We start from the raw sequence: 12,580 nt of genomic DNA on the forward strand, positions 1-12,580 counted from the left end.
TTACCTCAACCTCGGCTGTTTTCCCTCAAGAGCTGCCTGTGGATAATGACACGAATAATAGTATTTCGCTATAATATTCATAAATTATAATAAGAACAATAATTTGTTAATTTACAAATAAATACGCAACGAGACGGATTATGCGATAATCCGTTGTATTATACGTATCTACCTGTAACAATATTATAATCTTTAATATTAATTATCGTGATGCATTTTCAAGCACACGTTTCAACTATTTCATTCACTTGATTTGAAACGTTTTAAATAAGTAATAAGGCAAAACTAGCTGTTTGATTTATTCATATATTTTTTTAAAACTACAAAATAAATTATATAAATATGTGTGTATTATATTATTCATAATAAATAATCCAACTTCCAAGTTATATAGATTAGTTATGAGTCGTATGAGTATGAGTATTGTATGACCATCATACAATTTCATATTAATCCTTAAAATTTACGGTAGTCCTTGCTCAGGTAAAGTATATTTATTATTTTTTTTTTATTTAAGAAAATTGTTATTATTTGGTTAACACAAAATGATACAAATTATTATATAAATATTAATAAAAAAGGTGGATAAGTGGATGTCGCTCTGCTGTACAGTAGGTTACAAGTGGGTCACTGTAATGGATGGTGTTAAATTTGAATTCAATGATATAATATCATTGTATAAGAAAAACGATTCTGAGCGAAAACGGTCAGTCAGCCTATGATATTACCAAGTATATTTGATGATATTATTGTGAATAAAGTTTATATATAACCTATTTACATGGAGCCTTGTTTTAAATTTTCAATCCTAAGCCATAAAAGTTAAACATTTTATACATTTTTAACTACAAAATAATTAATAAATTATAAATTTGATAAATGTTGTCAAAATTTGAACTTTAAATGCTTATAAAAAAAAATTGTGCATATGTATTTTTAATATTTTTCAACTGCTATTAGAACGATATATCAGGAGCCTTATATTCAATTTTCACGCTTTTTTACCCAACAAAATTTTTTTTATTGATATTTATAAAAAAAAAAATTAAAAAAATTGAAAACTGACATTGTCCGTAAACAGCTCAAAAAGAGTCAAAATATTTTCAACATTTTATGGTGTATAGAAAATGCTAATATAAACATTCAGTGAAATTTTCAAGTATCTACAGTCATTCGTTTTTTAATTACAATAAAATAAGAAAATCGTTACATGAGAAATCGAGTAAATATCAAATGTTGTAAAAATATAAATTTCAGACGCTCATAAAAATTTAATTTAAGTTTCTTCAAGACATTTTTTTTTTGATAAAGGTAGACAAACTTATGAGTAATCTTATATTACATTTTAAAATCTTAGATTTAAAAAGAAAAATTTTTATGAATTCTCATCAAAATAATTTGCTATTTTTCGTGATTTTTCCGTATTTTGTCAAAATTTGAACTTTAAATGCTTATAATTAAAAACTGTGACTAAGGATTTTTAATTTTTTTCATCTGCCTTTGAAACAATAACTTAGGAGCCTTCTATTAAATTTTCAAGCTTTTTTACTCAACAGATAAAATTTTATTGATATTTAAAGAAAAAAAAACTAAAAAAATTGAAAACTGACAATAGCCGTAAACAGCTCAAAAAGAGTCAAAATATTTTCAAAATTTTATGGTGTATAGAAAATGCTAATATAAACATTCAGTCAAAATTTCATGTCCCTACGGTCATTTGTTTTAGAGTTACACCAAAAACCAAAATCGATTTTCTCTAAAACAGATTTTGCGTAAAAATTCCCGTTTTTCCTTAATTTTTCTTTTGTTTTTCACGTCGCTTGTGAAAACTACTGGGAAATTTTTACTTTTGACCCCCCAATGTACCAACTAGATTCACTTTCCTATCAGAAAAGTTACTATTGAAGAAAATCCAAGCACTTTTACTGTCCTAAAAGGTGATGACAGACACAAAAATAAAAAAAAAAATAAAAAAAAATGAAAAAAATAAAAAAAAAATAAAAAAAAAAACACACATCATTGTAGAATCAATACATTCATCGCTTCGCTCAGAATCTAAAATTACCTAGAGAGTTAAAGTGTACAAATATGATTTAACTAAATTATATAATTAAATAAACGATAATAAAAAAAAGAAATATACAAATTGTTCTTGATTCTTATACCTAATAGATTTTGTAATACCAAATCATAAACATAATCACTGAATTATTTAACTTAATAAAATATAATTTATAAATTTATTGATGTTAGTATTATCAATATTATTAATATTGAATTAATATTAACCTAATTAAAATATTAATTTTCACATCTATTGGCAAAGAGTTAAAATTAACAGGATAGTTAATGAACTTTGGTCCAAAACTCTTTTTTGTGTAGGTATCTACTAGGTATATTACTTTAATATTAAATAATCGGGTGACACTATGGCTGTTCGTGCCCATGTCTAAGAACTAAGAAGTTATATAAGTAATAAAAGTAATAGCAAATTCTACCAATTAATGAAATTACCTACAAGATATTTCAAAAACAGTATATACTAATTGATTAGTATCATATGCATAAATATCACAATAACTGTAGTTATTACAATCTGAGGTAGGTATATAAACAATTCTTTCAAAAATGCAGTTTTTAAATTATTAAAAAAGTAGGTACATATTGTAGACCTCGTATTCAATTATCCATGAAAAAGAAATTTGTAAGCAGTCTAACAATAAAAATAAACTTGAAGAAACCCGTAACAACTACTATAAAAAAATTATCTATTTAACGCCCCAAAAAATGACGATGTACCTATCTCCTATTCGCGCCAATGCACGCGGTTCCAGTGTTTGATCTCTGCACGCTGAACACTTGAACTACATATTATAATATAGGTACGTTGAATTTCCATTCAAAAATTTAAAAAAATTACCTGTTCCAATCGTTCGAGTTGAGGAGATACGGGAGTCATCGTAAGTCGTAACAAAATCAGATGTAGATAGAACGGAACGCGTTACGGACAAAAAAAAGAAGTACCCTCCTCATTTAAGAGGAGGTTGTGGTTTGTTTATATTTAAGTATACAGTCTTCAGCCCTATAATGATGTGGCCACTCGATGACGTGTTGCAAGTACCTAACTCTGAATAAATATTAAAATTTGTCTAAAAAACGACTTAAAACGACTGTGAAAAAAACACTCACTTGACGATTTTTTCAACGTCGTGAACAAACTTTAAAGCCGTGAAGGTTACACGGCCGTCGCAGTACAGCCCTGAGATCCGCGGCAACAGTCTGGCGTAAATTACTTTGCCCTCCAGGGCGTCTGCGACGAAGATCATCATGCGTCTTACGAGGGAGGGGGTCATCTTTTCGGCGCGACACAAGATATGACCGTAATACGTTCGGGCCTTGACAACAACGTCGTCGACCGTCGTCCGACCGATGTCGTGCAGCCACCCGACTGATGTCCACGTTGCCTTCGGGCCGACGATGTCCTCGAGACTGAACATTACTGCGGTGCTGGACGCGTCCAGACTTATTTCGGCGTTTGTCATGTACACCGATGACATGACTGCCAACAACAACAACATCAACAAGAGATTCGAGACGCTTGACATGCCGTTAAGCAGTAACATTATAATATAATACAATGCAATGACTGATAATAATAGAAATTAATCGATACCACACAGACATATATTTTAGAATAGTTACTTCGAAAATGTATTTATATTATGATACACAAATCGATTATTATAACACCAAGGAAACTAACGACCAGATGGTTAATTGTTCAACTCAATTTAATCAGCTTTTATCCACAAATATAATATTGTATACTAAATAATTATTGTTGCGTACGCGGTATATTTGTACATATATAATTGGTAAATACCGTAAAGATTATCTATATAGAGTATAAATGTATAACATTATTTAATGTAAGATAAGATACGTCCCCGATATAGCGGTCTTCGATGACGGGCGATCGGTCGTTGTTCAGTCGTAATAAAACCGTACTTATGTAACGTACGCGTCGTAGCCGTTCAATATATGAACTAGCGAATAAAACAAAATAATATTAATAAAGTGTTATTGGTTTATATAAATAAAAAAATGAGCTATCGTATTCATTGGTCCTTCGTCCGGGATTCAAATCGTAAATCGTAAATTAGTGCGAATTAAGTATTATTAATATTCGATCAAGCGTTATTGGGTCAATCAGTTACTGGTAAAAAAAAAAAAAGGCCATAAGGGTATTGATCAGCGAAAAGTGTGAAAGATCGTGCGAAAATACAGTCCACAGAAGTAAAGTTCGTCCACAGAAGTAAAGTTCACCCACGGGAATATAAGGTAAGGCGTTTTCCATTTTATTCCTAAATTAATCCTAGGCGGTTTCACCCGAGTATATATATTTATACGGAAATAAAGTACAGATAAGTATTAGGTCATAGTACAGTATAGTCTCTCTCTTGCGTTCTCTCTCCCTCTCTATCTATCTCTGAGATCGCATAGTTGAACATTGGTCTCGAAGATGGGGGGACAAGAGAACATGATAACGAGAAGAGGACAATTGAAAGCGTCGATAACAAGATTTTCAAATTATCTACAAGCGCAAAATGTTGATTCGACAGAGGTAAAAGTGCGGCGTGAAAAAGTAGAAGAGTCATGGGCAGAATATGAACAGGTTCAAGCGGCCATAGAAATGAAAGAGGGAATCAGTATCGATGCACAAAACAAGTATAGAATGGAATTTGAAGACTTATACTTTAAAACTATTGCTGCAGCAGAGAAAATCATGATAGCAGCAGGCTCAACTGTATCGCAAGACGAGAGTAGAAATAAAAATTCTGACACCGATATGCCTAATGCGTGTATGAATAAAGTATTGTCGACGGTAAAGTTGTCGTCGTTGAGCGTACCGGAATTTACCGGTAATTATCAAGAATGGGCATCGTTTTACGATATATTTTCGACACTAATAGATAACAATACGTCGTTAACGGCGATAGAAAAGTTTTTTTATTTACGCGAATCGTTATCAGGCGAGGCATTGAGTTCGATAAAATGTTTGGAAACAACATCTAATAATTATACCGTAGCATGGCAATCGTTAATCACGCGGTACAATAATAAAAGGGTGTTGGTTCAAGCACATGTAAAAGCGATATATGATCTCGAAACGGTGGGCGGCGACTCAGCGAAAAAATTAAGACAGTTTACGGATGCACTGAATGGACATATGCGTGCGTTAGAGGCGCTGGGTCAAGAACCCACAAATTGGGGACCACTCCTAATATATGTAATATTCATTAAATTAGATAAGACTACACTAAAAGAGTGGGAATCGAGAGCGCACGGTACTGAAGAGCCAAAATTATTAGAATTAATTACATTTTTAGAGTCAAGGTATAAAATTTTGGAATCAATTGAAGCCGTAAAAAATATAAATATTAAAGGTAGCACAATTACGACATCAAACGAAAAAAAATATATCGAAGAAAGAGGAACGTCACAATTATTCGCGTCGACTTCAAATTTAGAATGCTATGTTTGTAAATCGACACATATGATTTATAAATGTCCTACATTTTATAGTTTGACCGTACCAGAGCGAATAAAACGCGTAACAGAGTTGAAGTTATGTAAAATTTGTTTACGCCAACACGAGAGTAAAAAATGCAATGCAAAATTCTGTTTTAAATGCGCAAAAGCGCATAATACGCTATTGCACCTGCCAGGAGGGAGAAATACAGTAATCGAAGATAATACGGCAGGTCAGTCAACAGTCGCAAATGTATCGACAAGTGAAGTAATTGAAGCATCAACATCGTTAAGCGCACATACATCGGTTATACAGGACGACAAGGTATTACTGTCGACGGCAATGGTGTCATTGCGCAGCGAATCAGGGCAATGGGTTCCGGGACGCGTACTTTTAGATTCTGGGTCCCAAAGTAATTTGATAACAGAGCAAATGGTACAGCTTTTAAAGTTAAAAAAGAAGCATGTGAAGCATGATCTATGCGGAATAGGCGGTAGCACACAAAAGGCATCGTCGGCGGTGGTTGCAACAATGGCGGCCGAAGACAGAAAATTTACATTAACAGCCACGTGTTTGGTAGTGAAGCGTAAAACTAATAATTTGCCGTCAAAATTAATAAAAAATAATATTTTGATTCCTCGTGATATCGAATTGGCTGATGGTTTAATACACCACGAAGAATTGACTTGTTAATTGGTGCGGGTTACTTTTTCGAATTATTACGTACGGGACAATTAAAACCGATGGCAGGTGGACCGATATTCCAAGAAACTCGTTTTGGATGGGTAGTCTCGGGTCCCGCAGATAACGTAATTAATTCAGGTAAATGGGCAGCGAGTGCGGTAAATCTATCGATAACCGAGAATAAAGAAACAAATTTAGAACAATCGATTACAAAATTTTGGAAATTGGAAGAGTATGAACCAAAATCAGTGTATACAAAAGAAGAAAAGGAATGCGAGGCACATTTTAACAAACATATAAGTCGGAGTGAATGCGGTCGATTTATAGTTCAACTTCCGTTTAAAGCAAATGCGCCAAAATTGGGCAAGTCGTACAATATTGCTGAACGGCGATTTTTATTATTGGAAAAACGATTACAAAAAGATACACAGTTAAAACGAGATTATGTCAGAATACGAAGCATTGGGACATATGGAACGAATCGATAAGGAAATCGAAAATAAAGACGAAGAAGGCAAATATTATATTCCACACCACGCCGTGCGTAACGACAGTAGTACGACGACAAAACTACGGGTCGTATTTGACGCGTCATGCAAAACTGATACGGGCGTTAGTCTCAACGATATATTCCTTAAAGGTCCGTCTATTCAAGACGATTTAATATATATATTAATACACTTTCGTACTTATAATTACGTATTTACGGCAGATATCACAAAAATGTATCGCCAAATTTTAGTTGTTGGGGATCAGCGAGATTTTCAACGTGTGTTATGGCGACCTGAACCAACACAACCGATCCATGTATATCGACTTAATACACTTACCTATGGTACCATGCCGGCGTCATACTTGGCAACAGCATGTCTCGAAAATTTGGCAAAAACGGAATGCGACAGTTGCCCGGAGGTGGGCGAATCAATTACTAGAGATTTCTATATGGATGACTATCTAGGTGGTGCAATGTACAAAACCGGTGCGATAAAATTAAAATACTAATCTAATTTCAATTATGAGTAAAGCCGGTTTAGAACTGCGTAAATGGTTATCTAATGACCCGCAGTTAATAGCCGACGTGCATTCCGACAACAATAGCATAAGAGCTATGGGCGAACTAATGACAAAAATACTAGGCTTGCATTGGAAATCAGATGATGATATGTTGTTCTACACGGTACAGCAGGTAGAGGTCAATGCCCCGATAACTAAACGGAAAATATTTTCCGAAATCGCAACAATATTTGATCCGTTAGGATTACTCGGACCTGTTATTATATAATCGCCAAAATTATTATGCAAAGTTTATGGCAATTAAAGATTAATTTGGATGACGTATTACCCGATAATATTTGTGCAGAATGGAAAAGATACCGAGGTGGATTACCATCGTTAAATAATTTAAGAATACCACGAAAAATAATTTCAACCGAAATAGTAGTTAGTGCGGAAATACACGGTTTCGCGGATGCGTCCGAGAAGGCTTATGGCGCATGTTTATACTTAAGAACCACGGGTGGACACGCAGAAACGGACGTAAACTTAATATGCGCCAAGTCGAAGGTTGCTCCGCTAAAAATAGTGTCTTTGCCGCGGTTAGAACTGTGCGCCGCCTTGCTGTTAGCCCGATTGAGTAATAAACTAATACCAAAATTAAATTTAAAAATTGATCGACGTCGATTTTGGACCGATTCTAAAGTGGTCTTGGCTTGGATAACGTCGCCATCAGGTCGATGGAAGACATTTGTCGCACACCGCGTTGGTGAATTACAAGAGTTAACCGCGTGCAGCGAATGGTCACACGTCCCCACTCACGACAACCCGGCGGACGTAATTTGGCGCGGATGCAATGCCGAGGACATCGAAAAAAAATCAATTTGGTGGTGCGGCCTGGAATGGTTAATTAAAGACGCCAGTATGTGGCCGAAACCGACAAATGTTGATAAATCCGAAGTAAAAAAAATGCCCGAAGAAAGGAGTCACACAATGTTAAATACGCATAATTTCATATGTACGTTATCGTTGGATATTCCATTGTTGACTACTCGTTCGTCATTAAAACAGATTATCCGAATAACGGCGTATTGTTTACGTTGGCGAAATAACGGACTAAAGAGTTGCACAAGACGTGTCGTCGGGCAGTTAGACGTAAATGAATTAGAATACGCAAATTTGGCATTAATTAAAATGATACAAAAAAAACATTTTCAAAAAGAAATAAATGAACTTAAATCACAGACGGCGCAAGTAGCTGGCAACAGTGTGCTGATACGATTACGACCTTTTGTGACGAGAAAGGTCTATTACGCGTAGGAGGACGTTTGGCAAATGCGATTGAGTTAAGGGAATTTCAGCGACACCCAATTGTGCTTCCTCGTGAAAGTACATATACGCGATTATTATTTCAAAGTGAGCACGTAAATTTATTACATAGTGGTCCACAGGCCCTCGTGGCAGCCATTCGGCAACGATATTGGCCCTTAGGAGCACGCAGTATAGCACGGAAGATTGTGCATAGTTGCATTACGTGTTTTAAACAAAAACCTATAATAGTACAGCCAATAATGGGTAACTTACCACGCGATCGAATTACGTGCATCCGGCCTTTCTCGCGATGTTGAGTCGATTTTGCCGGTCCCATACTGATAAAGTCAAGTTTACGGCGAAACGCGCCGTGCGATAAAGGCTATATATCTATATTTGTGTGTTTTGCTACTAAAGCGATACATATAGAGTTAGTCAGTGATCTAACGACAAAGACGTTTTTGCAAACGTTAAACCGGTTTTTCGACCGTCGCGGAAGGTGTGCGGTCATATACTCAGAACTCAGACAACGCGACAAACTTCGTGGGCGCCCGCAGACAGCTTCGAGATGTATATAATTTATTTCAATCCGATCAACATCAAAACACAGTTTGTGCAACACTCGCGGAGAAAGGGGTAGAGTGGAAGTTAATACCACCACGATCTCCACATTTCGGTGGCCTGTGGGAGGCGGCGGTTAAGTCGATGAAAAATTTGTTATCTAAGGTGTTAGGTGAATCTCGCCTAACTTACGAAGAGATGAGTACTGTACTGACTCGGGTTGAAGCATGCTTAAACTCTCGTCCCATTACCTCCCTGTCTTCCAACCCATCCGATCTTTCCTATTTAACGCCTGGTCATTTTCTAATTGGTGATGCTATTACCGCCGTACCCGAAAGGGATGAAACGACTACTTCCGTGACGCCGTTGGAGCGTTGGAGAAGAGTTACCCAATATTCACAACTACTTTGGAAGCGCTGGAGTACAGAGTATCTGGGTCAACTACAGGAGCGTGTAAAATGGACTCAATCAAAGGGGCCAAATTTAAAGGTAGGATCTGTGGTGTTAATACGAGACACAAATTTGCCCCCTTTGCAGTGGCGTCTCGGTCGGGTCCTCCAAATCCATGCAGGAAGGGACGGAATAAGTTGGTCGGCGTCCGTAAAGACGAATTTTGGGGAAATTACAAGGGCAGTTCGTCTCCTTTGTCCGTTACCAATCAACAACAATCAATATTAAATAAAAAACTTTTATATGTTTTATTCATTTATTTATTCAGTAACATTAAATTATATTTGTTCAATTATTACCGTATCAGGTTGTTATTATTAGTCAATATATTATTATATTTTATTTATTCTTTTTTTATAAATTATTTGTAATGTATATTAATTATTCTATTATCGAATTTGTATTTTTATTGTTTAATTTGTTGAAATATTATTTATATTTCAAGGTGGGCGGCTATGTTGCGTACGCGGTATATTTGTACATATATAATTGGTAAATACCGTAAAGATTATCTATATAGAGTATAAATGTATAACATTATTTAATGTAAGATAAGATACGTCCCCGATATAGCGGTCTTCGATGACGGGCGATCGGTCGTTGTTCAGTCGTAATAAAACCGTACCTATGTAACGTACGCATCGTAGCCGTTCAATATATGAAAAAGCGAATAAAACAAAATAATTTTAATAAAGTGTTATTGGTTTATATAAATTAAAAAATGAGCTATCGTAGTCAATTATAATAATGTAAAATATAATAATATTTTTTCGATCAAAAACACGTACCACGTGTACGGTACAAAGCGATTTCATGTGAAATAAGTTAAGAGAACGCCTCGCCCGCATATGTTGTCTCCATCTTACAAGTGCGTAACATAGCAAATTGTACGCTCAGCAGAACACGTGTAGCTTCGTTAGTTTAAAAATTTGAGTGAATTGACCTCTTATAACATTTTAAGGTAAGATTATTATCTAGGCAATTTCATGGGTTTTTTATTATTGTTGCCGCCGCAACATAACAATATTATTTTTATATAGTTAATTATCACTGGTCATTGAAGACAGCTGGTCTCACACACACATACCACCTTATTTGTATTGTTTTATTTTCGTATTGAATGTGTTTTGTGAGTTATATAATATGTAGATTAAACGTTATCGCACGCCGCCGCGCCGTCTATGCAAATATTATTTAGCACGGCCGCCGTGAATCTGTCCGGTTTTGTACGTTTTACCGAGAACACCGACGTGTGTCAACCATTTTTTATTATATACGTATTAATTGTATTATTTTTTTCTTTATTATTGTGAGCCATAAGGGCAATACTCATTTATTATTTTTTATTGTATGTGCGTTAATCGTCGAGTATATGTCGCCGTATCGGCACAACCATACCTTTATTATTGTGAGCCATTAGGGAAATCATTACACTATTATTTTTATTTCAATGCCTGTATTGGACCAGCTAGCTAGTCTGCGCTCCACAAACTGTGAGTTTTATCATTATTTTTATTGTTATTTATTTACTATACACATTTAACTGTTGGGCCAAAAGGGCTATAGATATTTTTTATTATTATTAATTTGTTGGCCAGAAGGGCCGCATATTATTTTATACGAGCTTCAGCTCAAATAGCTGCGTCAATATATTATTATTATTTCGGTTGGCCATAAGGGCCGGTCATTTATTATTATTATTATATAATTTTTATACATTTGTGTTACGGTGAGTTTTAATATATAATTTGTACTGCTATTATTTCAATTTGCGTATTATACAGCAACTTTATTACCAGAAACCGTGTTACCATTTTATTATTATTTGTTTTATTGTACACACACCCACATACATACAGATATTAATACACAAATACACATAATACACAACAAGCACTACATAGCCGACAGTATTTGCTAGGCGATCCCGACCACTACTGTTCGAGCTATTACAACACTACACACCAGCTAGTCCTCCATTCTATATTTTTTAGACCTAGGTGTTAGTGGCGTAAAAAAAGGGAGTTTGGTGTCCGGACTCGTATATTATTATTATATACTCCGGCCCGTACAGTTATATTTTAATTTTAAAGCGAGTAATGAGTATCTTAAGATGTACAAACAATTTAAATTTTAAAATTAATATATAATAAAAAGCCCATGATATTGCCTAGATAATAATCCTATCTTTCAATTGTATAAGAGGTCAGTTCACTCTAATTTTTAAACTAACGGAGCTACACGTGTTATGCTGAGCGTACAATTTGCTATGTTACGCACTTGCAAGATGGAGACAACATATGCGGGCGAGGCGTCCTCTTAAGACTTGTATCTGATACATTTTTATTTTTGCATTAGTAGAGAATTCTTAAAAAAAAACTATTCCCAATTTGTCCGTGTCTGAGTCTGGTCTCGTGTGATTCGTTGCCGTGGATTAACGTCCAACATCTATATAATTGAGGTGAACTTAAATAACCGATAGGTACAACACGTTGCATAAGTGTAATAATCAATCACAATAATGACGTCTAAGGTTCTTGTTAGAAATTTTGATTTTATTATCACGACATTTCTTGAGGCCGGCCTGAATTCATTCGACAGTGCATAATATTATCTGTATATTGGAATCGATCGACAAAATAAATTCGTAGGAGCCACTGATTTACGAAAGTGCAGATGGCGCACATATGATTGGCCCCCAAACTCTGAAGGTCTCGAATGCTGCATAAGATTTTATAAAAAACAGAATTTTAATATTATTTTTATTTCATTTTAATTACTTATATAAAATAAACTGTTAAATCAATAGGTACGTTATTTTTTCATTTTTATTCAAGACTGCAAATAAATAAATTTTAGTTTTAATTATACAAAAGTATTTTTAATGTTTTAATCACGGTATACTATACTATAATGTACCGTGTAACCTAACTATATACTAGTTGTAAAATATAAGTTAAACAAAAAGGCAGATTAAACAGACTGTAGAAGCCTTATACGACATGAGTAAGACTTTATAGTTAGGTTAACAGGTAACAACACCACCGT

At 34.6% G+C, this 12,580-nt stretch overlaps 1 protein-coding gene across 1 annotated transcript; it reads left to right on the top strand.

Moving 5' to 3' along the window:
- Positions 1–4,522: 4,522 nt before the first annotated feature.
- On the top strand, positions 4,523–9,760 carry LOC132945573 (uncharacterized). Its single transcript, XM_061015346.1, has 7 exons — positions 4,523–6,119; positions 6,284–6,580; positions 6,669–6,857; positions 6,930–7,196; positions 7,243–7,403; positions 7,538–8,132; positions 9,132–9,760. The coding sequence occupies exons 1-7, from the start codon at positions 4,523–4,525 to the stop codon at positions 9,758–9,760; spliced, it is 3,735 nt and encodes a 1,244-aa protein (XP_060871329.1).
- Positions 9,761–12,580: the final 2,820 nt, after the last annotated feature.

The sequence above is a fragment of the Metopolophium dirhodum genome, chromosome 5 (genome assembly GCF_019925205.1).
Source record: "Metopolophium dirhodum isolate CAU chromosome 5, ASM1992520v1, whole genome shotgun sequence".
Classification (NCBI taxonomy): Eukaryota; Metazoa; Arthropoda; class Insecta; order Hemiptera; family Aphididae; genus Metopolophium; species Metopolophium dirhodum.